Genomic DNA, 27,669 nt, shown 5'->3' with positions numbered 1-27,669 from the left:
ACAGTTTAATTGCAGTTCAGTGGTACACACACACAATTACAGTACAAACAGTTCATTTCATGATTAAAAAAACAACAGTAAAACAACAATATTGCAAAATGACGCGGCGCTGAGAGAGAAAGAAAGAGGCATCATGCAGATAGCCAGTGTGCACACCCAGTGAAAAAGTGGAGGGAGGGAGAGAGGGAAGGAAAGAAAGGACAAAAGAAAAAGAGTCATACTCTCCTTAAATGCTGGCTGGGCGCTTTGCCCTCGCCGCATCCGCACCCGTCCGTCCGTCCGTCTCGTGTCGGCCGCTCATCACGGGCGAAGGTTGGCTCCCCCCCGGCCGGTATTCGACGTTTGGACTCATCCTCCGCCTCGTGCCACTGCAAAAAGAAAAACGGCACTCTGTTGCATGCGGTTCACTTCTGTGGACGTACTCATTACCTGTCTATTAAAGCTTGCTCCTATTTTAAGCTCCCTTTATTAATTGCGTATGCATACATGAATGTTTTTGTTTTCTTTTTATGTCTGTTCCTATATGAAGAATTCAATGCTTATAATTTCTTTCTTTGTTGTAAAGTGCTTTGAGCTGCATTTCTTGTATGAATGGTGCTCTACAAATAAAGTTTTTTATTATTACCCTCTGGTCTCGCGGTCCTGTCCAGTCCCTCTGTGCAGGCACTCGTCCGATCCACCGCCCCAGCCATCCTGAAAGGCAGACATATTGTGGTGGATTAGGCAAGGGGAAAAATTTCACTAGCACCCCCCCAACCTTGACAAAGGTAAGGCTTAGGGTTAGGCTTGCTCTTGCTGTGGTTAGGGTTAGGGTTTGTGTTAGGCTTAGGCTTGCTTTTGCTGTGCTGAGGCTTAGGGTTTAGGCTTGCTCTTGCTGTGGTTAGGGTTAGGGTTTGTGTTAGGCTTAGGCTTGCTTTTGCTGTGCTGGGGCTTAGGGTTAGGCTTGCTCTTGCTGTGGTTAGGGTTAGGGTTTGTGTTAGGCTTAGGCTTGCTTTTGCTGTGCTGGGGCTTAGGGTTAGGCTTGCTCTTGCTGTGGTTAGGGTTAGGGTTTGTGTTAGGCTTAGGCTTGCTTTTGCTGTGCTGAGGCTTAGGGTTAGGCTTGCTCTTGCTGTGGTTAGGGTTAGGGTTAGGGTTTGTGTTAGGCTTAGGCTTGCTTTTGCTGTGCTGGGGCTTAGGGTTAGGCTTGCTCTTGCTGTGGTTAGGGTTAGGCTTGCTTTTGCTGTGCTGAGGCTTAGGGTTAGGCTTGCTCTTGCTGTGGTTAGGGTTAGGGTTTGTGTTAGGCTTAGACTTGCTTTTACTGTGCTGAGGCTTAGGGTTAGGCTTGCTCTTGCTGTGGTTAGGGTTAGGGTTTGTGTTAGGCTGAGGCTTGCTTTTGCTGTGCTGAGGCTTAGGGTTAGGCTTGCTCTTGCTGTGGTTAGGGTTAGGCTTAGGCTTGCTTTTGCTGTGCTGAGGCTTAGGCTTGCTCTTGCTGTGGTTAGGGTTAGGGTTTGTGTTAGGCTTAGGCTTGCTTTTGCTGTGCTGAGGCTTAGGGTTCGGCTTGCTCTTGCTGTGGTTAGGGTTAGTGTTAGGCTTAGACTTGCTTTTACTGTGCTTAGGGTTAGGCTTGCTCTTGCTGTGGTTAGGGTTAGGGTTTGTGTTAGGCTTAGGCTTGCTTTTGCTGTGCTGAGGCTTAGGGTTAGGCTTGCTCTTGCTGTGGTTAGGGTTAGGGTTTGTGTTAGGCTTAGGCTTGCTTTTGCTGTGCTGAGGCTTAGGGTTAGGCTTGCTTTTGCTGTGGTTAGGGTTAGGGTTTGTGTTAGGCTTAGGCTTGCTTTTGCTGTGCACGTTCCACCCTGAGTGCACCAGGCCATGTAGGTACTGCCGGGCGCGTTGGCGAAAGAGAGCGAGGGAGGGAGGGGGAGGAAAGCAGGGAGGGGGTTTCTACTTTGCCGATTCGTATCTAGAGGGTCACAGCAACCCAAATGCCCGTGCGTGCTACTAGTTACCCTATTCAAACCGACAGGGGTAGGGAAAGCACAAAAGAAAAAACAAAGTCATACTCCCCCCAAAACGCTGGCTGCATCTGCACCCATCAGTCTCGTGTGGGCCGCTCGTCACGGGCCAAGGTCCGGGTCTGCTCCGGCCGGTGTTGGACTCGTCTTCCGCCTCGCACAAGTGCAAAAAGACAAACGGCACTCAGTTGCATGCGGCTCACATCTGTCAACGTACTCATGACCTGCCCCCTCCCTGGTCTTGTGGGTGCGGCCCAGTCCCTCTGGGTGCAGGCTGGCGCTCGTCCCATCCACCGCCCCGGCAACCCTGAACGGCAGACAAATAAGGAAATCAAATTAAAACTAACAAGTGCGTTGCATATTGGATTGCCATGTCACCGCCTCTGGCCAGCCTTGGCCAGTCGTGCATCAGGCTCCTCTTCAACACTTGGCGACTGCTTTCTTTGGGTGATTCCTTCCTTTGCACCCCGCTCACCAATCGCAGGTCTGGTGGCCTCCGTCCACCGGCTCTTCGTTTCATACATCGTCTCTCCCACCTAGCAAGACAAGCACAAAAGTCTCGCTGCGCCGTCGCTTGCGCTTGCCGTCGCTTGCGCGGTCGCTTGCGCTTGCCGTCGCTTGCGCGGTCGCTTGCGCGGTCGCTTGCGCTTGCCGTCGCTTGCGCGGTCGCTTGCGCGGTCGCTTGCGCGGTCGCTTGCGCTTGCCGTCGCTTGCGCGGTCGCTTGCGCTTGCCGTCGCTTGCGCGGTCGCTTGCGCGGTCGCTTGCGCTTGCCGTCGCTTGCGCGGTCGCTTGCGCTTGCCGTCGCTTGCGCGGTCGCTTGCGCTTGCCGTCGCTTGCGCGGTCGCTTGCGCTTGCCGTCGCTTGCGCGGTCGCTTGCGCTTGCAGTCGCTTGTGCGGTCGCTTGCGCTTGCAGTCGCTTGCGCTTGCCGTCGCTGCGCGTTTGGCACTCAATGAGGGCTGCACAACATTTTGGAATACCAACGATATGGCAGTATTGGGCCAGACCACAGCATTGAGCAAAGTTGTGCAAAATTCTAGGATGGAGAGGAACTATTTGATCCCAATGACATCACTTAGACCAGTTAACTTTAACTTGCATCAATGACTTGTTATCTTCTTAACTCATTACAAATAGTTAGGAGGCCAGAAAACACGTTTCATTTGCCACATGAATAGAAAAAAAATCTTCAATGACCTACACCACCGTATGACGGTTTTCCAATCCAGGTGCAGCCCTACACACACGTCACCATTGGTGTCCAAATGGTAGCCTCGGGCCAACTTGATCAACACACCACACGAATGAACGCAACACTGCTTTGTAGCACAAAATATGAATGGCAACATTTTGTGATGGATTGAATGAATTTGTGTCAAAGAATTCTCAATTTGATTCAGTATGCAGCCCTCAAACAGACATTTGGACACCGCCGGTGTGAACTAAAAAGAAAAGAAAAAAATCCATTTCACACGCTGAAGCTGCGCAGGTCGACGCCTCCAGGGAAGCGGGTCTCCCTCAGAACTCTGCTACTTCAGAGCGATGCCACAGCGGTCCGTCCACCTCTGAGCAGATCGTGTCGCGTCCCGGTCGCCATCTGCACAAACGGAAACAAATGTTAGAAACTCAAAGAGCACCCCAAGTTGTAGGTCACTTGCTTACTTGATCACAGCGGTTAGGTACTCTTGGTGACGGTCACCGGGTCGAATCGGGCCATGCACCCCCCCCCTTTTGCGTCGGGCCTGCAAAAGGGAGAACATGCAATGAGTTGGGCGCTGCTCACATCATTAAGTCTTCACCGTGGACCGGCTCGCCCCAACACCGCCCCCTACACCTAGAGAACAAAGGACGCACAGTGGTACGTTAGGCTTCGATCAAGCACGACAGTGCTAGGTTAGAAAAAGACACAATGTGACTGTCTCGCTCCAACACCTAGGGGAGAACAAAGAACACAAGTACCAAAGTGGTAGGTTAGGGTTAGAGGAAGTGCAACAGTGGTAGGTTAGACAAAGAAAATGTCACAAGTCAAATTGCAAAATTGGACATTCGGGATCGGCTCGCTCTGACGCCACCCTACACCGAGGGGAAAGAACAAAGAACGCAGCAACTACGACAGTGGCAGGTTAGAAAAAGATACACAATGGTACAAGTCGTATGGCAAAATTGGACATTCAGCTCCACGTCAAAGTTCAGTTTTGTGTCCATCCCCGGAACCACGTCCTCCCCCAAGTGGGCCGTCAATGGCAACCAAGCACAAGACAACGCTGGATCCAGACCAGCCACAACCACAGCGCACCTCGAAAGCAAGACCAACCATCAGAGCCCTAAACACTGTCCACACCTGCAACCGTTCCGTCGTGCACCCATAACCAAAGGCAACCACACTGCCCCCTCCTGGGCACATGATCCGCACACGTCAACTTTAGCAGCGCGATGCTTGATTCTTGACTTGATATGGCCATTGCTCCTTTGCTCCTTTGCATATGGCCATTGCTCCTTTGCATATGGCCATTGCTCCTTTGCTCCTTTGCATATGGCCATTGCTCCTTTGGATAGGCCATTGCTCCTTTGGATAGGCCATGGCTCCTTTGGATAGGCCATGGCTCCTTTGGATAGGCCATGGCTCCTTTGGATAGGCCATGGCTCCTTTGGATAGGCCATTGTTCCTTTGGATAGGCCATGGCTCCTTTGGATAGGCCATGGCTCCTTTGGATAGGCCATGGCTCCTTTGGATAGGCCATGGCTCCTTTGGATAGGCCATTGCTCCTTTGGATAGGCCATTGCTAATTTTGGATAGGCCATCGCTCCTTTGGATAGGCCATCGCTCCTTTGGATAGGCCATTGTGCCTTTTCATATGGAATTATCCCATTCGGCTCCTCTTGCAGCCTACAAAAACACAGACCGCCATTAAGTGTGTGCTGAGAAGCTAAAACTCGACAACCATTGTGTGTTGGGAATTGAAACTTGACAAAAACAGGTTTTCACCTGATTTAGGACTACTCTTCCTCAGTGTCCTCAACATCACTGAAAGGGCTCCTTCAAGAGCCTCCTGCTTGCTTTGTATAGAAGGATGCTGGCTGGGCGGCAGTTTTTAGTGCTACAAAAGACAAGCAAATGATTGCAACAAAAATAGACATTGAGTCGAGTGCCAATGGCATGATTTTTTACCAACAATTATACATACTAGGAGTTTTACATTTGAAAAAAAATATTATATTGTAGTAAGTTATGATAATTGATCAAAATTATAGTTCCTATTTGAATTTGATACATTCTAAGTAGAGTTTTACATTTGAAAAAATATATAACCATCACATTGTAGTAAATTATGATAATTATTCAGGATTATAATTCATATTTTAATTTCATCATTCATCAACTCCCCTCACATTGGACAGATGATCCAGGTTGGCGGCGTCCAAGACGGGAGAAAATAACCCGCCGCGCAAATGTTTGTTGCGTAACGGAACGAGAGCGGGCGGGCGCCATCTTTGAATGGATTTGGTCCGATTTGGACATGACGTAACATACGTTGCATTCACCAGTTTGCATGACACGGAAATGGCACACGCATCATATAATATAATAAAAAAATGGTTAAGTTGACTAGAGTCAAACTAATATTTCCTATAGTCAGACAAACACGCACTTATCGGCGGCGTCATTTACGAACCGTCTACAGACAGACGAATGAAAAAAATGCTGGCCAGCATGAAAAAACAACAACCGCGAAAGACATTTAAAATACCACCAAAACGCGCAACGACGCGACGCGACGCAAAGTGGATTGTGGCGTGCCGTGTCGTGCCGTGCCGAAACCTCAAGCACTCCCTAGACAGCGAAAATCCTGCAAGAAATAATAAATGGCATCGTAAGAAACTGCAAACATTTGCTCACGGGCTAAATGGCCTGCGGCCTACAATTTACCTCCCGGCCCACCGTCGCGGTGGACGTGACGTTGCCGAGTCACGAGAGTACGACAATCCTGCGACAAACAAAATAAATTTTAAAAAAAGGCTTGTGAGAAAAAGCAACAAAGCGTGCCGTCGTGAGAAACGGCAGGAGACGACAAACATTTGCTAGCATGCTCGCTTACCTGAGAAACCGTCCGCCGCCGGCCCGCGCCCGGTGGCACCTGCATATGATAACTCCCCTTGAGCGAGCACACCTGACTTCAATTGACCTAAAGCCCTGACGTCACATCCGTCGATTCAAATCTTCTTCTCCTGATCGTCCAACGGCGCTCGGCACACTGACGCCACCAGGTGGTCGCCTGTCATGGTGACCACTGTGGAAAGGCTTGCTTCGGACTATCCGTTGAAACCCTTATTACCCTTTATTTATTTATTCTCTTTTTTTTTTTAACCTCGTGTAGTGTACCTACACATATTGTCATATAAAATGTCTGATTTCTATGTTTTAATTGGCGAATATAAAAACAAGGAATAAGACGCCAGACACGTTTTAACATAAATGTTTATTAAAAATAATAATATCAAAAGCAAATTTCAAACCAGCAATCTAATGTGAAATTGCAGTAGATATATTGGATAACAATATTTAGGCGTATATAGGTATACACGTTATTTAAAAACGACTATAAGTGTTATACTACGACACAAGTGTTTACCAGCTCAGTGGCCTAAGAGGAGAGTGTCCGCCCTGAGACTGGGAGGTGGTGGGTTCAAACCCCTGCCGAGTCATACCAGTGACTATAACAATGGTACCCATTTCTTCCCTGCTTGGCACTCAGTGGAAGGGGTTGAAATGGGGCCCCCCCCCCTGCTGCTCACTTATACTCCGGTGCGATTTACAGTCCGAAAATTACGGTAAGTTCCAAAATATCAGAGGAAGTGATAAACAACTGAGGTGATTTGGTTGCATAAGCAAGCCTAACCCTAAGCACAGCAAAAGCGAGAGCAAGCCTAACACAAACCCTAACCCTAAGCACAGCAAGAGCTCTGGTCGAGTGGTTAACGCCATTGCCTTCAATCAAATGAAAATATTTGTATCGAGAGTTCATCCTAAAATGAATTGTTCTTGCAAAAATTCTGCCGCCGTTGCAGTGCTCCCGTGGACTCATTTTCAAGTCAGTTGCTAAGAAACACCACACCGTTGCACAGAGACAATTCTTGAGTCATATCAAATCAATGATTTTCAAACGGGTCCAAACAAGTTTTTCCCTCATGGCTACAAAGATCTTTAGATCTTTTCGTTCACTCTCGTTCACTGAAAACATTCGTTCTTTTGAACCCATCGTTCACTCACGAGCCAACACTACACTGCAGTAGTGATACACACACACACCCACACACACACACAATGATACGACAAACACGATGACACGACTTTTCACGCACCTGCACTTAACGAGGGAATCTTGGGAAACATGTTGGAACGCGGTCCCGAGGACTAGAGCTTGACACCTGTGACCTTTGACCATGACATTTCCCTCAGAAAGTGGCCTGTTATTAGGTACACTTGAAAGTAGCGGTGTACCTAATGGAGTGTCCGTGTGATTCCCTCGTGAAGTGCAGGTGCGTGAAAACTTTTAGCTCCTTTTGAACGTGAAAGAAGCTAAAAGTTTTCACGCACCTGCGCTTAACGAGGGTCACTTGGAAAACATGTTGGAACGCGGCCCCTCGAGGACTGGAGGTCGACACCCCTGGTTTAAGTGAAAAGTGCCACACCCGCCCTCACCCCCATTTTCTGATTGGCTGGTTGATCTGTGACATCACTCGGACACTCCATTAGGTACAGCGCCATTTACAGGTGTACCTAATAACAGGCCACTTCCTGATTGGCTGGCTGATCTGTGACGTCACTTGGACACTCCATTAGGTACACCGCCATTTTCAGGTGTACCTAATAACAGGCCACCTCCTGATTGGCTGTTGGATCTGTGATGTCACTTGGACACTCCATTAGGTACACCGCCATTTCAAAGTCAAAGTCAAAGTCAGCTTTATTGTCAATTTCTCCACATGCCAAAGACACACAAAGAAACCGAAATTTCGTTCCCCCCTATCCCACGGTGACAAGACATGGCCCACAACAGACAAACAAGTACAAGCTATCTGATCTAATGAGCTAATGAAATGTTGTAGTACAAAACTGCTGTTGTACAAGCTGCAGGTGACAAAGTGAATATGTACTCACGTACAGCATCCTCTTTCTTTCTGGCAGTCAGTCAGGGATGTCTCCTTAAGGCTCGATATGGGTTTTTTTCTTGTTTTGTTTTTTCTGTGTTCCGAGGCACTATCTTGATTTTAACACAGTGTTAAAAGGTCTGAAGTCATGAAATATCAACTATTACAAAAATAAGAATGTTTCAGCTCGGCTTGACAAAATATCATATCAAAAGAATGGCTTGAATTAGAATTGTTTCCTTTATTCACTTCATATTTTAGCAAATCATGATGTAAACAGTATCAAACTTCACGCTACAAACACACATCCAATGGCTCTGAAAGACGCATCAAACAACACTGATCCATTTTCATATGCAATCATCTCAAAGTCAACTGCCAGTGGACTTTTAGTAGTTCCTCAACATGGTAGTCAACTACAACAGACTTTAAGCACCTCTTTCAGATAGAGTGCAAGCATAGTTTTTTAAAGAAACAAAACAAAACACCATTTTACTCACTACCATGCTCACGACTCTTCATTATGAAACATGAAATCAAGGAAAAGGAATTCATAAAGGAAGCAAATGACTTTTAAAATCAAGTACTACTCAGTAAAGTTGTCAACTAGATTATAGAGCAGAGTAAAAGAAACGCTTAAATGTCGCAAATGGCAGCGTAAAAACGAATATTTTGCTCATGCTTTCTTACATGACTAGCTTCTATAATGGACTGAAGGGTCTTTGTATGAAAGCTTTTAGGCTGCAATCTGCTGACAATGGTTGGCTTTGGCCTCCGCTTCCTTTCAATTGCAGGGCCCACCTAGTGACTGAAGATCCTTGCGCGCCACACACACACACACACACCGTAATTAAATGCTACGCGAGTGTTTTATAGAATGCTTGGTGGCTCTGTTGCACATGCACAATGGATGATTGCAAATTCTGACTGATAACTGTAATTAAATAGGCTGCTACCCAGTTCAACTTCAGAACTTTAGGATGATTGCATTTGTTCGCTTTAATCAAATGTCAACGATGCCTCATGCTGCATGGAACGCATGCTTCTCAAAATTCTACAACGGGTTGGAGACAAAAAGAAAGCCAAAAAACGGATGCATATATTGGAAGCCGCACTGCACACACGACTGAGATTGCAATTCCATGCTGCACATCATGCAATTGACCACTGATTGAGCCTCGCACACATGAATTATATTGCAATGGATAAAGTGCAAGCCCTGGCGTTCTTATTGGGAAACAATGTTTCGAGCCGCCTTGAACTGTGCTGCATTTTCTGTCATCTGTATTAATCGGGTATTCTAATCAGAGGTGCGAAAATGTTCCATGAATAACATGATGCACTGTGCACTGTTCAATCATTGCATAATGATGTGACTGAGAAGATAAGAGCAACATCGACATCTGGTGACTGACTCTTTTTTACAATAACTCATCAAGTGAAAATGAGTTTCATGAGTCAGTTCCATCAATTATCGGCAAAGGATGACACCCATGTCGCAGAGGTTGTTGCTAGTCATTAGAACACATCTGCAATCAGATTAGAAGTAGTGCAATTGTTAGTCTTAATCAATCCCTTCCAGAATTATTCAATAATTCAATAAAGTGCATTCATGGCATCTTCCCAACAATTAGCTGGGTTTAGAATATCAAAGCGTTGCTTTCAGCAAGTACCCAAGTGCACATGATACGTAAATGCTTTTGAAACATTGGACTACAGATTCCACTTTTGATTGTACCAGGTGCATTTCTCAAGTCTTTTCATCCACCAATCGAGAACCATTGATGCCACGATAGGTCACACGACTCGGGCGGACCAGCACGCCGTGGCCCGGGCGGCAGGTGAAGTAGCGGCGCCCGCCGACGGAACCGTCGTTCTTTCCCTTGGGGCCTCGGAGTTCCAGGCCCAGCCAAAGGCCCGGAGAAAAGTCAGCCGTGCCCACGTAACGGATGCAGGCCATCTCGTTGGCACTGTTCAACAGGACCTGCATGCCCTGGTGGAGGCGGACCTGGTTGGCAGAACTGTAGACGGTCCCGGAGTTACCTCTTGGAACGCTGCTGCTGCCGCCGCCGCTGCTGCTGCTCCAGCGCCGACGATGGGGGATCAAACGATTCCTTTGGTTTTTGCTTTGGTATTTTTGGCCGTGGGAGAAAAGAATGGGAAGGGAAAAGAAAAACAAAAAAAACATTGGAAAATTAGCACACACACAAAATTAAAAAGAGGGACATGATCTGGAAAGAAGAAGAAAACCCACCCGCTAACAGGGTTTCTTCTGCTTGTCTCCTTGGGTGGCGCGATAGCAGATGATGTGCTGAAGCTGCGACGAATCACCCCTGCATGAAAATCACAATAGTCAAGAGTGTGCGTGTTTTCTGCCGAATACCAAGACATTTCTGACAGCGGCAGCAACTCCCACCACTCATTGACGGATGGTTTAGATGTGACGAGGAGAGCTCGGAGAGGCAATCCACAGATCCGTGGATCCTGAAAACAATCAACAGATTGAGCATAAGTGCTACAACATGATCACATATGCAGCAAAGTCACTTCTAATTCAGCCACTGCTAGTGTATACCGTTTTAGTTTTCAAATCAAAATAGATTACTTGAGACCATGGCTCGCTCTGACAAAAGCAAAAAAGTGCTGAGATATGAATTTCCTCAGTGTGAGAGTAATAAAGGATTATCTTATCTCCCCTGCAGCAAAAGAAACGTTGTTTGTTTTCCTAATGGCGTGTTGTAGCCGCTCGCTGACGGGAAAAGAAAAGGGAGGTTAAAACACGTTGTTTGATGGCGAGGAAGTGTGAGTCTCCCTATGACGGAGGAGCATGTGTGTGTGTACCTGAAAAAAAAGAAGAGTAAGGGCCTCAGGGTTAATTGGGAGGACACCAAGCAAAAAAAAAAAGGAAGGCAAACACAAAGATTCTTTCTTGCCTACAGCAGGTCCTATTTTGTACAATAGTAGATTAAAAGAAACAATGTTAGGCGAGCAATGAACGCGATAAAGAAATGACGAGAACAACCAACGTTGCTGCAAAGTAAAAGCAGCGATTTGACGTCTAGAATATATAACCGCACTTCATATGCCTATGGAGTCATTGCTTCGTCTCGAGGCGACCCATCGAAAAAGTTTCCGATCATAAAATGTTTCATTAAGTTGGAGAAAGGCAAACTCATTCACTGGCTCTCGACGGCACGAATTTGTCAAGCCGAGATGGCAGATTAGCATCAGCCAGAGAGACACGCACTTTATTGAGCAGACTGATAGAAAGATTAGCTCAATCGAACATAAGCAATAGCTGGAGCGTGCATGAACACGCATATTCTTGAATTCTTGAATATGCTGATGATCATCATTGTAAATAACAATGATTATCATGATGGGACAATGTCACGCTTGGCCCGACAAATATGTGACAGCGAGCGAAGCTTTTGCAAAACCGCTGCGTCAAGGGCGATGGCAGGTCAGCCAACCGGTGGATGCCTGTTCAAAAAAAAAAAAGATTGAAGGCTATGAGGGCTGAAAGGAAAAAAAAAAAACACAGAAGCAAACCCATGAATATGGTGCCGAATGAAAACGTTGGATAACATTTTTTAAAATGACGACCGAGGTTGGCTTTTTTTCATGGTGTGCTGCTGTATTCAATATTGTCTGCTTTGTGGCTCCCTGTTGTCAAGGATAAATAAAGATGGGCAAGGGCCTTGATATTTACAGCTTGGTAGTGCTAGCCAGCCAACTTCCAAAAGACATTGACTAAAAAAAAGATCTTTTTTGCAACCCACATTTTCTGGTCCAACACACTGCAATTGGAAAAATACTCATTCTGATAATTAGTGTAGTTCACTTTGCAGTCAGCCTGAGCCACAGGTAAACTGTCGGTGGGTGAGGAGGATAATGTAGGGAAGGCAGAGTGAGATTTAGAGGAGAGCCAGGAAGAAAAGGTGGATTTGATTTTTTCGCCTCTCTATTTTATGTATGCTTGAAACAGCAATCCATACTTTGAGCAAAGTTCAGCGCTGTTGGCTCATTGGCTGTCACATTAAATGCAGCAGTCACGGCAAGAGAAGGAAGGCCTTGGGCCGTCTCCACTCACACCTCTGTTGTTCTTGTTTGACATTCCTGTTAATTACAAGCATAGAAGGGACTTTTTGCCACGTAGGGCCACATCATTAAGTCAACAGCAGCACAAATGACACTGTCAAAGGAACTCATTAGCGGCAGATGTATCGATGGTGCCGGCCGGCCCGCCAGCCTGAGGGTATTCCCAATTTCCACACTGTCAAATGCAACCGAGATTTCTTCCAAATGTAACTTTGCGGACGAGCGCTCACCGTTGAACGCGAGACGGAGGAGCAAAGATCCCGTGTCTCGGTGGGCAATTAAAGTATCTCACTCCGGCCACTGAGCCGTCGTTCTTCCCACTGGGTGTGTCCAGCGCGATGCCCAACCAATGGCCTGGAAGGAAGAAGATCATGAACAAGAGTCCTGGAATTTCAAATAGATTCTTTTTCTTTTCTTCTTTGTCTGACAAGGGAGAGAGACATTTTTGACGAGCAATGTTGTGAATAATATAAAGGAAAGCTAAAAGTGCGTCTATCGTGGCAATGAGAAAATAAGGAACCTAACGCAAGCTCTGAGAACAACCCAACATTTGCTTTTTACATGAAAGAAACTTGATGTTTACCCTGGGACAGTCAGGCATCTTTAGTCTGTTAGGGTTTAAAGCTAGGCTTAGGATTTCAAACTAGGGTTAGGGCTTCAAAGTACAAAGAAAAAAAAATCCCTTTTTAAAATTTGAGAATAGGAACATCTGTCTATAGGTGCCCTGTGGCTAGTATTGTGCGCCAACTCCAATCGATTCATCCAAATGTGTTTTGTGTCCTGTTGTTACAGTCCAATCTAGAATAGTGCTCAGTGGCACACGCAGTTTATTGAACAATCCAAAACATGACTTGTTTGAAGGGGGAAAAATAAATAAAATCACAGCACAGGTCGGCAATAATGTTTTATTTCCTGAACCAGTCAATCAGAGCGCTCATAAAAAAAAAAAAAAAAAAAAAAAGGTTCACGCTCACGTTTGCACTTTGCTGTGGGGCTGGCTGGCTGGCACACATGCTAAGCACACGTGCCTGCTGTGCTGCTGGATCAAAGGAGCATTATTACTTATTCAAACACGACTCACACTCGGTTGAAACTGAAAATATTGACAATCTCTCCAGATGGGAAGCTTTCCATGAACAGCAGACTATCAAGATAAAAGATTTGTCAAGGCATGTCGCGAGCGCAGTCGCTTTAGTGTTCTTGAGCTTGACTTGGCAAATGACTCATTGTCCTATCAATTAGTCGTTTGTAGTTGCCATTCCGGAGGGAATGAACTTTGAAATAGGAAAACAGCATGTGCCAGTTGTGCATATTGCTGCTTCTTTGTGACATCCCTTTAGACACAACACAAAGATTCTAAATAAACAAACTAGAAAGGCTAAACATCATTTATTGATGGCACACACTGAATATTTCAAACAGCATTTGAATGTTTTTTTAGCTAGGTGTGGAGCCTTGGCATGATTCTCTTTTTCTTCCCTTGTTGGGCAAATGTGACAAAACGGTCTCCCAATCACTCCATATGTTAAATACAAGAAGATGAAGGTAGATTTGATCACAAACAAATGGAGAAGGGAATGGTAAATCCTGACCTGGAGCAAAGCTGGTCTTCCCGTAGAAGTGGACCACGCCGGTTCTCTGGCCAACGACCAGCACCCTGTCCCCTGGGCGCATCTCCGCCCCCCTACACACAGAGCTGCTAGCTGAAGGAGTGCGGCTTCTGTAACCTGGCAAGGAAATGGGCAGGTCAGAGAGGTCAAAGTATTGCACTGCTTATTGGATTCACAGCGATGAAACCATTCCTGCCTGCTGTAGAATTTGCAGCCATTCCGGAAGCGGAGCGGAGGCCGGGAGCAGGTGTGGCCCAGGAACTAGAAGAAATATCTTCCCGTTGTTGCCTGGCAGCAAGACGTTGCCGGTGAAGGGGATGAGGTCGAGGACGGCGTCCGTGACGAGATTCCAGCGAGGACGACGAAGAAGAGAGTGATGGAGAGAGACCACCTGCGAATCGATGACAAATAAATGAGTGAACGGAAAGGGCAACAAAAATGTCAGACGTATTCTGAAAAATGCAGAACATTTTATGTGGCAGCAACTAAGCCCGGAAATATTTCATCCGCGTTCATCAGTGCGCACGTGCTCAGAATGAATACATTTAAATACCACCCGACTGGGTTCAAATAAACTAAATGAACGTGAACGACGCTATCCACATCGTTTTAAGTGCAAGATGAATAATTCATAACAATTGTTTCTAATGAACTGGATCCATACGGGAGACACGGCACAAATAAGAAACAGCCAAGAACATGAAAACATTTGGTGACATTTGGCATTGCGTATTTTCATGCCACTGAGATTGGCTTCAGGCACTCTGCAACACGGGATTTAGCTAACCCTAAGCTAACCTTAAGCCTCCCACAACCACAGCTGAAATAGCAACAGTGTGTCGTTCCGCTGGCTCGAGGATGAGAGACTTTCACAGTGACCGGCCGGCCAGCCGGGATCAAGCTGGCAGTATTGTTAAGCTGCTAAATCGCAAAAACTCAGGTGGCACTGAGAGTCTGGACTGTAAATGTCTAACAAAAGCCCTGAGAAAGTTTGCTCATAAATTAGTCTGCTTCCTGGGGAGTAAGGAGGTGCTGACACGCACAACCTCACATTTCTTGCACGATGCCACACACTCACACACACCTTGTGATGAATTGCCGCCAAGACTATTCAGCCTGTCTATGCCCCGGTTATTAAACTCTACTTAATTGGACTATCAATCACAGCATTCCATTGGCTACTCTAAGGTCCACAATTCCAGTCACGTAAAGATCAATCAGCCACCAAAACCACTGAATATTACCCCTGTACAATAAATCTGTAAACCCCAGATGGCCCACAAAGCACAAAAACCCACTCAGATAAGTTTCAACTATATTCTAAGGTCACTGGACTATTTTACAGGCCGGGAGAGGAGAGCGCCGACCGAGCTAATGCCGCTAATCCAATTGATGCACTGTCCTGTCGGTGCCGACCTGCCTATCGACACAATCTTAATATATTGACGTCCTTTATCCTATGCAGGGTCACAGACCCCGGTTGGACAGGTGAAGGTTCCAGAGAGGACGGACATGAACAACATCCTATCCCAGATGGAGTTTATTAGGTCAGCAGACAATTGCAACTTCAGCACTGGACAGCGCTGCGCAGTGTCAAATCCAGTGCTTAGCGCACCTGCAAAGCACTTAATGAGAGGACAGCCCGTGACGACAAAAGGATCACGGGGTCCTTGTACGGCAATTACCGAAAGAACGAGAGAGACTTGTCATTCCATATCGCACGTAAGCACAGATGCCTCAGCCGTCACGGCGCGGCACACTCCAATGTGGATTTGGGATCGTTGGAAAACTCAATTCAATTTTTCAAGAAAATAGCACCTCTAAAGGTTCAACATGCTGTCATGCATGAAGTATGAAGAGACATTAGCACCTCAAACATCAACTCCACGGGCATGTTTGATTTTCCATTTGCTTTTTTGCGGCGTTATTTGTTTTTGTGATGACACTGCCGAGTACCGGTGAAGGCGAAGAGGACCCTGTGATGACAAGCGTAAAAGCAGAAATCGACGTAGCGGGAGCACTTCAAAAAAGCTATTATATGTTGACAATGATAGCAAAAGAAGTATGAACGAAAACTCATATTTTGTTGGCCCGCACGCCACTTCCTTTTAAACAATTCTTTTGTAATGATCCCTTTTACTGTATATGTCAGCGAGGCTCTGCAGCTGCAAGGAAGATTTTTTTTTTTCTCTCTCTCAAAGCAATGCAGTTAATGTGGAACAGAGGCTGATTAACAACACTCCTGTCATGTTGAGTATATCATCCTCACAATAATGGGAAGCTTGCTGCTGCTGCTGCTACTCCTGCTGCTATGTTGCTGCTACTCCTGCTATGTTGCTGTTGCCGCCGCTGCTGGTGCTGCAGTCCTTCACTTTATGTCCCAAAGCACTCAAGTGACAGCACTAAAGAGTTATTTCTTCAGCTATCAGAATATTAGCTCATCATTTATTGATCGGATTGCAGTTGCTATGAGATGTTTTTGGCGGTTGCAGTTATTTGGATTTTACATGACGCCAGGGGGTCTTCCGATAAGAAATACGCGTGCAACAAGATACTATTATTATTTACTTTCCCCTAATAAGAAGCTCTGAAACATCAAGCTTTGCGTCATCATTATTATCCCCAATACATGTTTTAGAAGAAGGAATATTTGGAAATTGCATTCAGGAACAAATTAAAGTAAAAACGACATTACAAATCTTTCCACAGCTGAGTGACAATTAATGTTGATATGTCCCATTTCTTAATGTCATGTTTTTTTTGTTTTCAAATGTGTGCAGGTTTTGAGTCCACTTGTGAGTTTGTTCGACTCGAACGAAAAAGCTAACCGTCTGACAATTGTTTATCTTTGCTCGACCTAGTCAATCAAGATTATTGATCGAAATCCATACAAACAAGTCTGACGAGATTCATTTGGACATCCGCTGTAGGACAGCAAAAGGCTCGAGAGAACGGAGCATCAATCCGTTGACAGGGAGATAATGCGCCTTAACTTACATACCTAAACGTGTGTTACTCTTGGGAGGAACGGCGGCGGACAGTTCTATGTGCCGATGGCGTGCCAGTGTCGACACCTTATTGCCACTTGTAAATCTTTCCAAAGCTTTGCTGATCTTGGAGAGAGGAGCAAATACTCCTGTTGACAAAAAAGGAGGAACATAAAAATCAATGACTAGTAGTACTTTGTCTTGTTAATGAACGACGAGACTGATTGACTCATTGAAGACAAGAAGAGCCTTGCAAAAAGCGACTCCAAATCATGAAATGATGGCAAGTACAAGAAGGAAGTGATGTTGTGCTTTGACCTACCATGTTTGAGCTGACAGGTAAAATACTGAACGCCTGCTACAGAGCCATCGTTTTTGCCCTCGGGTTTGTCGAGCACGACTCCGGCCCAGAGACCGCCGGAGAACTCTGTGTTGCCGCAAAATTGCAGGGTTCCAACCTTGAATGGTAAAAAAAACAAAAAGAAAAGTCATTTATAAAGCTCACCGCAGCCAACAAACTGCTCCATATAAAAGAGCATAACGTGCAAAAGCATTGAAAGAAAAAAACAAAGATGGTTACTTTGAAGAGGAGCAAATGTACATCCTCATCTTGTGGGTGGGTGGGTCATACACAATTTGATTTCAACAAATGGCTTAGCTCTCACTTTGATCACAATGCTATTTTAACTTGAGAACCCGAACATTGTTAATAGAGGCAAAGCCAATTTAGAGGATTTTGTTTTTTCCACAGAGTCAAGACGGAGATTGGTTCATTCATTTGCAAATTAGTTTGAATAGAGGCCAAAGTTGGGTCAAGGCAGGCCTAGAACAGCGGCTGATCCAATTCTACCTTCTTCCAATTCCTTCTACTGCCCCTGGGTGCAATAAGGTGGAGATGAGATAAGAGTAAAGAAGTGAAAAAAGATATGGCCCAGAAAGAAAACAAACTGTTAGTGATCCCAGGCTGCTTTTATTCTCAGAACAGCCAATCTAACAACGGCTCACTGTTTTGAAGAAAGGAGTAGAAGTAGTACTTTGGTATTGTGAGAAACAAACAATTATTTCATACCAAATAAGCAATCTGGTCCATTTTTTAGCGAAATGTTTGAAATTTCTAAATAAACTAAACCAAAATATTGAATTATGACTTACCATGATTCAACTACTCTTTGGGGCACAGCATTTTATTTCAGCCATGACTCAGTCACTAAAAGTAGGAAATGTTTGTTTTCTTTGCACCTCACTGGAGTGAACGCACAGACACACACAGACACACACACACACACACAGACACACACAAACCTTGCGTCCGGCTATCACCACACGGTCACCGAGTGCGATTCCGAGAGAGGCGAGCTTTAGCCTGGCTTTTTCAGAAAGAGCGGGAGGGGTCTGCACTTGCGACGCTAAAGGCAACAAGGTGGGCTGCGGCAAAGCCTCTCGCAGTAAACGCCGCAACTCTTTGGCCAGGGCGGCGGCATCTGCCATCTCTGGGGGCATGTTGAAGGGATCAGGAACAACATCGGCTGGGTACTGGCCTTTATCGTCCTGTAATAACACACCGCAAAAATGGAATTATTACAGAAAATGGTCAAGCACACACATCATTTTGTGTATTAAGAAAAATCTGGATCATCTCGTTGTTGAATTTGGATTATGTCAGAGAAGTATAGTGCTTTGGTGACACCCAGTGGACAGTTGCTGCCTGGTTGAGGATCATATACCTCAGTGTTAGATACATAAAAAGCCTGCAAAGAACGCTTAAGGGACTCCCAGACTGTTAAAAAAAATGTTGTAGTCTGATAAAACTGCAGGAACTTGGCCTCAATTCAAGCGTGTGGCGGAAATCAGACACGACTTAACGCCTCATGCTGGGAGTCTCGGCTAAAGCACAGGAATAAAATGGGGGGAAAAAAATAAAAACTCGTGACTTACCTTGTCAAGAACCTCAAACTGGGTCGACGATTCACTTTCCCGTAAAGCTCTCAGCATAACAATGAAGTGAAGTGAAAACTACCAAAAAGACTCAAGGCAGTATAAGCCGGAGGGAAAAGGTGCTCAATTCGCCTCCATTCCAAAACGACGCAAAAGGTGCTTTAGTCTGTGTGTGCCCTGCAATTGCTCAAGCATAGAGGATATGCACTATATAAACGGATGGACGTCTTTGTCATGAAGCCGCAAATTCATGTTGGGGCGGACTATTTCATCAAACAGCAGCAAATCAAAAAATGAATACTGCTTTTCCCATTTCCACAGGCCACGGTATTGAATGAATGATGACTGTTGCATAAAAAAAATAAAATAAAAAAAAAAGTCGATTTTAAGAAGAAGAGATGTGGCTTACTTTGAAAGCAGGATTGGCTCCCAGCTCCAAAAGACACGAGACGGCTGATGTGCACAAATTGGACGCGGCAATGTGCAGGGCGGTGCCAAAGTCAAAGTCACTACAGGTCGCATCCATGTCTTAGGAAAACAGAAATGAGAAGAACTTTGGATGATTTTTTTTTTTTACAGTATCTTTCTGGTTCCTCTACTCATCCATATTTCATATTAGGTACTAAAATTATTTTAAGTCGCCACTAATTCAAGCAGTGAAATGAAACTCGGTTGTGGCTAGATCACTGACTGACTTAGTTTAAAATTGCTGCTTACAAAGTTGGAAAAGAAATTGCTAATTTCTTTTAAATATGAATATTGGAAATAGTAGATATCAATAAAGCTGCAGTCCTTTCCAAATCTGAAGCATTAAATAGGTTATTGTCAATAAGAAAAGCTGAGTGCACAATGTTGGCTTTTCTATTGGTGAGTCACGCTTCAACAAAACGGTGGGTGGTAAATCTCCCTGGCATCCGGAAAGGAAACAACCTGTCAGCCTGCCTCGGGGCAGCTGTGGCTTACCACCACCACCACACTGTGAAGGCGAGTACCATTGTGAAGCGTCTTTGAGCGCGGCTATACTTCTAGGGCAAGCCTCGGCTTACCTCCAGGCTGAGAGGCCTGCGCGACCACGCCAATAAGCTGGGGCACATCAAAGTAGGCAGCGTAATGCAAGGCCCTCATGTTTGTCCAGCGGGAGCGGAGGTTTGGATCGGCTCCCAGCGCCAGTAGGTGGCGGGCAAAACCAGCCGCTCTATCTGCATCACCTAAACAACAAAACAATGACAGAACTCAAACATGCGTGACAAAAAGCCACTCTACATTTGTCAATACTAACCAATGCCCGGGGCCCCCGCTTTGCAGCAATAGTGCAGAAGGCTCATGTCTGTCAGACCGTCTCGATCATTTACGCCACAACCTCTGTTAAGGATCTGTGCAAAATAAATAAATAAATAAACATACAGTCAGACAGTAGTGGAAAAAAATGTGTCCATTGATTCCAGGTGGTGCAATGGGGGGAAAAAAGGCTGACAACATCACCTCATTGCCAATCAGATCAATGTTCTTCTGAACCTGGGGAACCCATTGCCTAAGGACAGCAAAGAGTTCCGGTATGGTGGTGCTGGGCTCTTGCAGAACCTCCCTGCACTGCTGCTCGCTGGGGTCAAAGAAGGAGAATTCTGACAATGCACAAACGCAGACAATAATCAGGAGCAATTCCCTTGCAGATGCAAACCGCCAATTTTGTATCTAGGCAGTAACGTTAAATTCCATCCGGGTACATCCACATTATAGTATTTTGAGATTATAACACTAAATCTGGGAATACATTTGGATTTTACATAGCATGTGAAATAATATGAATTAATATACATTGCAAAAGCTTATGGTGAGTGTGTGCATTCACGCATGTCCTCACCACAGTGGTCAGGCATTGGTGCAGAGGCCACCTGGTGGATGACCGGCCGCTGATGGGGAGAAATTGGAGTAAAGCAGTCCAGGGAAGCATCTTCCTCCACAGGCTCTAAAACATCCTCCTTTGTCATCTCCTTCACAGGCCCAGTGGCTAGGACAATTCAATAAGACCTATTCTTAGAACCTAAATGGGTCTAATCTCAAGAAAGCAAAGACATTACCAGTGGGACAGTAGCAGATGATAATACGGTGCCTTCAGAATAACATTGCGACTTCCGGGTTTATATTTTAACAGTACACAGAAATTGACAGAATAACGAAGAGCCCACTGAAATGTTGCATTGAAAGGGCTGCCAAGACAAACAACACAACCAGCAACATGAGACGTCCACCTCAGATTAAACGCCACTAATCCTCTGACAATCTGCTCAATCTACAACCTGCTCTTTTCAAAATTTCAGGTGTCTCCACTAGTGACGGTCCATGTCTCGACTGTTACTCTCACTTCCCCCCTGTACTGTGACCCTGCTGCCTATTAATGCCAAAGGTCAACTGCAATGAGGCTGTGCAGTGGGACCGGCTTAATCATGCATGGACAAAGGTGGCGATGGCATTACAAGAGCAGAACACACTTTAGATACAACAAATGTCTCTTTCTGGACACTTACACCAGGTGTACCTGGGCATCACTTCTTAATAATATCTTTGAGAAAAGAAACATTAAAATTAACAGCAGGTGCAACCCCGGGATTCTCGACTCTGGGGCATTGTACGATGTCAAAACCTTTTTGTTTTTCATGCAGCAAGACTGGCTTCTCATTTGCCATCCTGACATGTTTTCACCTGATCAAACATTGAGACTAGTGCAGCTCCACCAAACTCTAGACTTTTCTTAATTTCCTCACATACAGTCCATTTAGCTGCAAATCCAAATCCATTCATTATATTTACAGCCCCGACGTAAGCCGACGTTTATTTCCACATTTTCCAGTCAAATGTTTGTCATGTGTCCTGTCAAACGTCACACGTGTGACATGTTAGCGGATGCTGCACGTAAACATAAGCGGGCTAGCATGATGTCCGTTATGCATGATGCCATATGATGCTGCATCTTCTCTAACATTATTCAAATACTAGTCAATAATAACATATGGCAAATCGATTTAAAAAATAACTAAATAAGCGACTAGAACTGCATCGATTTTGCACCTGATGTAAAGTCGAGCTGTCATATCGAGCCAATCGTTCAAAAACTTCTAAATAGACACACAGACAACAAAAGAGTGACTCCATACTATAGGGGGAAAAAAAATAGGTCGTGAAAAATCTTTCATTTTACCTTGAAACGGTGGCTTCGCTCATATGAAATCTCTAGCACGGGAAATCACGTCACACCCCATCAATATGCCATACATAATAGGAAACATCCGGGTTTTGGTGATAAGCTTCAAAATAAGAGTACAATTTCGACTTCAAATTGTTTAATACAGGATGTACTGCTATATCCTCACAACGGTCGCTGCTGTGCCGGATTACTTTCATTTTAAATCATTAATCTCTCTTTAAACTTTGAATAAAGCCATTTTGTTCAACTTTTATTGCTGAAAAATTTTCAGTGATAAAAGTTGAACAAAATGGCTTCATTTTTCAGTGAAAATCCAATGGAAAAATGACACATATCAAAAATGTACTTTGTGCACAGAGTTTCACTAAATGTCATCAGCATTTTTCTGAGTCCAGGGGGCTTTCCACAGCAGCTGACCTGACCTCAACCTCATTGAGAAACTCGGAGCGTCAAGCGATGATGACATCTGAGGTGATGGGAAATAGTTCACATTAAAACAGCAAATCTGAGCGGCAATTCTGACATCATGTGAAGAATTTTAAACAAAAACTCTCCACAAATTTACAAGTTCAAAGGACTTTTACTTCAAGGATAGTTCCCTGAAATATATCTTGTCGTTTTTGTCATTTTTTAGGGGGTCCTTTCAACACATACAAGTAATACCAATATAGGCCTGCAAATTCCAATTAACATACAATCATTTGAATAAAGAATATATTAATATGCAATTATTATGCATCCGTCCGTTTTGCTTTCTAATTTAACGTTACCGTGATAGACTCATTTATTGAATAGTTTCTAAACAAAAAGGTACGAGTGCTTTCGCTGTTTCCCATGGAAACGTAAACACAGGCAGTGATTTGATCCGCTGGTCATCTGACCTGAAATTACAGAGGGCCTACATACCTACCTCCAGTGGGGCAGACTGCTCTAAATAAATCATTTATTGCTACGCTTGCACAAAATGGACTTCAACAATCTTAGACGCGCTTCATCTGCTGGCTACCGGCTACCGCAACGAGGTCGAGGAAGCAGGCCGATAGCAAAGCAAGCACCCGCGGCCAAAAGTCTGCAGAGAGGAGAAGACACGACGCACTCGACGCGAGATGCAGACGCGAGTGATCCGGTCCAACGAGATCAAGCGTGGAAAGAAATGGTGTGGAGAGAAAGGAGAGCAGTGCTGGAATGGTGAGTTCACTTTCATCTTGCCATTATCGAGCCATGCTTGACATCAGCCATACATTTACAGGGACAAGAATTGGCGTTTCCTGCGGAATTATGATCAGATGGTAAGTGGGTTCATTGTAACACCCAACAAAGTTGTAACACAATCATGTTTGTTGACATTGTTCATTCTGACAGGTGTGAAAAGAAGTGAACCTGTAAGGGTTAGGTTAATACTGTTGCGGTGTTTTTCCCATGGAATTGTATTTTTGCTGCATGGTTATAGGGCGAGCTAAAGACAGAAGAACCTCCACCTGACAATTCATCGCTCTTCTCGGATTGTGCCCCCAACACAACTAACCAAATATTTGGAAAACGATTATCGACGCCACTGGGACGTGAAGTGATGAGACTAGACCGACTTTTATCCTGGTCTGCAGGGCATCACAAATGCAAACAGGATCCAGAGATGATGTCATGCTAGATAAGTCACTTCATATTTGCTCCTCTTGATGCATGACTTGAACAAGTTGGGCTATTATGATCCTCACAAACAGTTGTGTTTTGCTAGCTTTTCAACTCGCCATAACTGCATAAGCTTTATTGGTCCTCAGAATGTAACTTACGTACATAGTTACAAACAATTGAATCACATAGATTATTGTTGTCGTTTTTGCTCAAATTGATGCCACACAGCTCCTCCTTCTCCATGTGTGCCAAATGTTGTTCTAGGCTTTGGCATGTCTTAAGAAATCCAGAGTTTCAAATAATGATGATTGTTAGTATAGTAACAAAAGATCGTTTCAGACACTTGTGTTTGTGTTTATCCCAGTGCATTACAATTGTCTATTGTCACGCGTTAGCAATGCATGCCTCATTTCTTTTGTGACATTAATTTGGCATGGCCTATATTAATAATATAATACAGTTCGTATTATGATTCATCAACTTTTAAATATGAAGTATGCGGATGTCAGCGCGTGATTGCGAGAGGAATTCAATTTGCATAAAAGAAGCTAGAGGAGTTTGTCTTCAAAATAAAAGTATTTCACCCAAGTTCAGTCAGAATGCTAATGTAATAAACCGTACTGTATTTTATTTTGAAATGTTGTAAAGGAAATGACGCTTCCGAGAGAGTGAAAGCGCATCTACCAGTCCGTGGCATCCCAAGCGGTTTCTGGTTGATGCTTTATGCAGGTCAGATTTAGGAATTTCCCAATTGCAACCATTAAACAAAATGCAATCTGAAACTTTGCTACACTTCGCCAATTTTTCTACATTATTGGTGTGCATGGTGCTGAAGTTCCCACAGATCTTTGTACTGTTGCGAGCCAAGTCCACAACTGGAATCAGCCTCAAAAGTCTTGTGCTCGAACTTATCGGGTAAGTCACGATAGTGAGTAATCATAGAAATGTGGTTTTTACATGCCATTATGTTATGCGCATATTTGTGCAGAGTCTGATGTTGTAAACTAAAGCGGTGCTCGCTTTTATTTTGAAACAGCGCTTGTTTTGCGAGATGCTTTTAATCAGACTTAACATTGCACGCAACAGCGCATCTGTTTTCCTCACCGCGTAGGTATCCTCAATAAGGACTGGGCGAGATGCGGGCTATACCCTAGATTGGTCGACAGACAACCGCAGGGCTCATACACAAACAGACATTCACATTCACATTCTTTTCAAATTTGAGATTGCAAAGAGGAGCCAAAGCTCATCATCCCACTGTTTTATGATGAAGATTTAAAATTGCAATAAATGACTGCCGTAAATGAAAAGCTTTCAGATCTATCCCCAAATTATGACAACACAGTTTTAGTCATAGTCACAGTAAATATTTGCTTGCAAAATATTTGACTAAAACGGTGTAAGGAAGAACCGCTGGCAGTAACCGAGTGTGCCTTCAAATGCTGCATGACAACATTTTCTTTCCCTCTAATGGCACATCATGTTGACACAAGGCATCTATTTGAGTTGTGCCTGCATGCTAGCTTGTAATTATTTGGAGGGTGTTTAAACAATATTTGAGTAAACGTAGCAGTAATGCCATCATTACAGTATGTATGGTAAATGTTTTAGGAAAAGCAAACGCCCGTAACTGAGAGGGCCTATTTATGCTGCTTAATGGCATCTTTTAATGTTGCGCACCATCAATAGGTGCTAGTTTCAAGTGTGGGCTTGAGTGAGCCATGCTTCATTTCTTTTAGTTCCAAAGGCTTCTTTGAAAGGGGAAGTAAGAGCCTGCTTTCACTTTGCACACTGCAGAGTCGACATTTAACATTGCACAGAGTTAAAAGTGCTGCCAACCTGACCGACGAGCGTGACATTTTACACTTACAATAGTTTGTTGTTTACCATTGATCGATGCCTGCATACACATCAGCACGCACGTTGCTGCTCGCTTAAGTTGACCTTGTACAAATCCATTCATGTGGCTATTTGTTCTCATTTTGCCTGCTTCTCTCATCAAGTAGCATCCTTTGATTTGTCATCTACTTCACAGCTACATTGTATTTATTACATACGCCATGTATTATGACTACCCATCTCCAACATACCTGGAATATCCTATTCTCATTGCGCAAGGTGAGGCCACATTTTTTCGGTCAGTTGAAGTCTGTTGTGTTATGATTTGTCAAGAAGATTGTGTGTTTTGTCTGCTCAGATGCGGTTCTTCTGCTCCTGATTTTATTCTACAGTGGCCGGCTGCAGGACAGCCTGGCGTACGGCGTTATGTATCCTTCTGCCACAGTATATTTTGGAATTGTTGACATTTGCCTTAACGTCACACGTTCAGCTTTGTCGTGGGTTGGCGGCTCCTCACCGTGGAAAAATGGATCATCGATTTTGCAATGGTAATTCTGGAAGGACGCCTGAGATATTGTCTATTTTCACACATTGTTAATGAGGTATATTGTTGACCTACTTTCTTTTCTCAGAGCCTCTGCACGCTCATTAGCGCAGCCAGTAAGTTTGCCCAACTGCAGTGTCTGTGGAGGTCAAAGGACTCTGGACAGGTGAGCGCCCTCACCTGGGCGCTAGCCACCTACACATGCGCAAGTAAGGCAAAATCAATAGAGGGAGATTTTCCTTTTGAATGACATTTACTAAACGAGCTCATGATTGATTGAATATTAGATGGCAAAAAACAAATCCCTGTGCATCTCTTTTCAGCTCGGATTTACACCACCATAGCGACAACTGGAGACATGCAGGGTAAATCAACTTAGATCATGGCTCTTGATCAAATAAATAGATTTCAAAAATTGCTGATCTGACTTACACCATCTCTGTTTCTGAGCGCAGTTCTGGTTCGCTTCATGGTCATGACCTTGCTGAACCTGTGGGTGCTTCTCAGCGTGCTCCATTACCGAAGGACCAGCCGCAGCTCCATCAAAGCAGACTAAGCACTTTGGAGAGCAAGATCAAGTCTGGCAACGGGTTACAACTGTTAATAGCTTTTCTACCTGTACAATGTGCTTTTAACTCCCTTTGTTATTATTTTTCAAGAACATTCCAATGGGCAGAAAAAAAGAAAAGATGTTTTATTACTCTGTAAATAGTTTTGTAGTGGGAAAGGACAAACATGACTTTCCAGCTCAGGACAAATGACAGTTTTTAATGTGCGTTAAGTTCTTTTCCAAACTCCATTTAAATAAACCTGAACTTTTACTGCCTTGCCTCGCAAAGCTTCTTGTTCACCGCCACATTAGGAAATTCAACATTTACAAAGATAACATAGCTTATTTTTTTTACAGCCAGAGGGGTTTTCTCCTATGTTAATTTATTTTATTTTGTTGGACTGTTCTTGTTCAAATACATCCTTTGTACGATGCAGTGCAGTTTAGCATCGGTGTAATACATGTAGTATGTAATCACATTAATAAGTCGGGGTAGTCTTGTCTTTCAGGTGTATCTAATGTGGTCGGTGGGTGTATACTGTAATACCAATATCACAATGTTTTGTACAGTCAACATCAAAATGATCAAATATCAGTATTGTACCTACCTTGGTACTTTTGCAGCCAAGAAGATGTGAATGGGTCATCTCCTAACCTGAGATCCTGCAACCAATGAAAACATTCCATACGTTAGTCTTTTGCCAGTTTGATATCAGACTTGAGTTATTGTGTTAGATGTACCAGATGAGCTTGTTTTTCCCAGTTTCTTGAACAGTTATATTTTTCTTGCAAAAGAGCAACTATTGCACATTTAAAGGATCATGAATTTCATTAGTATCTTTGGTGAAGTTTATACAATTAGTTATTTCTATTGTATCTACATATTTGTTTTCTGTACGATCTTAGGGAAAAGTTAGGTAAGACAAGAGAAGTCTTCATTTTGTTTTCAACCATGTGAAAGTGGCTGTTTGCCTGTATGTGGTTTTTTGTTTGGTTCTTTACAAATATTTTTTTCCCCCCATTTTCAAAATAAAGACAACCGATCAGCAGCGACCAGTGTCGTGAATAAGTGTGGCGTTGGCCACCGCACCCAAGAGTTAATCTGAGCAAATACAAAGGATAACTAAGAGCC

The 27,669-nt window shown here is 44.3% G+C and overlaps 4 protein-coding genes and 1 long non-coding RNA gene across 8 annotated transcripts in view; 2 read left to right on the top strand and 3 right to left on the bottom strand.

Annotated features, from left to right (window-relative positions):
• The window catches only part of LOC148384829 (uncharacterized), a 5,396-nt gene extending 500 nt beyond the window's left edge, over window positions 1-4,896 (bottom strand). Inside the window, exons 1-3 of the mRNA XM_088401448.1 lie at window positions 4,891-4,896; window positions 626-1,917; window positions 1-368 (exon numbers count right to left, since the gene is read on the bottom strand). The exon at window positions 1-368 is cut by the window's left edge and continues 500 nt beyond it. Of these exons, the coding sequence (XP_088257574.1) occupies window positions 853-1,917; window positions 4,891-4,896 (1,071 nt within the window). The 3' untranslated portion in view covers window positions 1-368; window positions 626-852. The remainder of the gene's footprint in view (window positions 369-625; window positions 1,918-4,890) is intronic.
• Window positions 4,897-6,446: 1,550 nt separating this feature from the next.
• Window positions 6,447-7,750, bottom strand: LOC148384828 (uncharacterized). The gene is made up of 2 exons (XR_015863460.1): window positions 7,584-7,750; window positions 6,447-7,348 (listed from the first exon to the last, which is right to left on the bottom strand). It is a non-coding gene; the product is annotated as an uncharacterized LOC148384828 (long non-coding RNA).
• A 608-nt stretch (window positions 7,751-8,358) lies between these two features.
• LOC148384827 (CAP-Gly domain-containing linker protein 4) lies at window positions 8,359-22,081 on the bottom strand. 3 transcript variants are annotated; one of them, XM_088401221.1, is made up of 15 exons: window positions 21,967-22,081; window positions 20,632-20,778; window positions 20,253-20,392; window positions 20,050-20,143; window positions 19,817-19,978; window positions 19,180-19,298; window positions 18,138-18,383; window positions 17,158-17,293; window positions 16,850-16,984; window positions 14,045-14,239; window positions 13,831-13,965; window positions 12,469-12,592; window positions 10,554-10,621; window positions 10,392-10,470; window positions 8,359-10,263 (listed from the first exon to the last, which is right to left on the bottom strand). In XM_088401221.1, the coding sequence occupies exons 2-15, from the start codon at window positions 20,756-20,758 to the stop codon at window positions 9,888-9,890; spliced, it is 2,136 nt and encodes a 711-aa protein (XP_088257347.1). In that variant the 5' UTR covers window positions 20,759-20,778; window positions 21,967-22,081; the 3' UTR covers window positions 8,359-9,887. The 3 variants fall into 3 exon arrangements, with proteins under 3 accessions (XP_088257347.1, XP_088257349.1, XP_088257348.1); XM_088401223.1 differs by lacking the exon at window positions 21,967-22,081 and adding an exon at window positions 21,837-21,949; XM_088401222.1 differs by lacking the exon at window positions 21,967-22,081 and adding an exon at window positions 20,849-21,662.
• A 732-nt stretch (window positions 22,082-22,813) lies between these two features.
• On the top strand, window positions 22,814-24,471 carry cimip5 (ciliary microtubule inner protein 5). The gene is made up of 3 exons (XM_088400603.1): window positions 22,814-23,160; window positions 23,222-23,261; window positions 23,423-24,471. Exons 1-3 carry the CDS (start codon window positions 22,937-22,939, stop codon window positions 23,618-23,620), a joined length of 462 nt encoding a protein of 153 aa, XP_088256729.1. The 5' UTR covers window positions 22,814-22,936; the 3' UTR covers window positions 23,621-24,471.
• slc66a3 (solute carrier family 66 member 3) lies at window positions 24,215-27,588 on the top strand. Of its 2 annotated transcripts, XM_088400602.1 has the most exons (8): window positions 24,215-24,333; window positions 24,440-24,519; window positions 25,640-25,722; window positions 25,802-25,871; window positions 25,934-25,991; window positions 26,076-26,196; window positions 26,311-26,352; window positions 26,443-27,588. In XM_088400602.1, the coding sequence occupies exons 1-8, from the start codon at window positions 24,328-24,330 to the stop codon at window positions 26,541-26,543; spliced, it is 561 nt and encodes a 186-aa protein (XP_088256728.1). In that variant the 5' UTR covers window positions 24,215-24,327; the 3' UTR covers window positions 26,544-27,588. The 2 variants fall into 2 exon arrangements, with proteins under 2 accessions (XP_088256728.1, XP_088256726.1); XM_088400600.1 differs by lacking the exon at window positions 24,215-24,333 and having other exon boundaries at window positions 24,374-24,519.
• Window positions 27,589-27,669: the final 81 nt, after the last annotated feature.

Source organism: Syngnathus floridae, chromosome 16, assembly GCF_059516105.1.
Source record: "Syngnathus floridae isolate MCC-2025c chromosome 16, RoL_Sflo_1.0, whole genome shotgun sequence".
Lineage (NCBI taxonomy): Eukaryota > Metazoa > Chordata > Actinopteri > Syngnathiformes > Syngnathidae > Syngnathus > Syngnathus floridae.
Note: the sequence above shows the minus strand (reverse complement) of the source record. Positions and strands in the feature narration are given on the sequence as shown.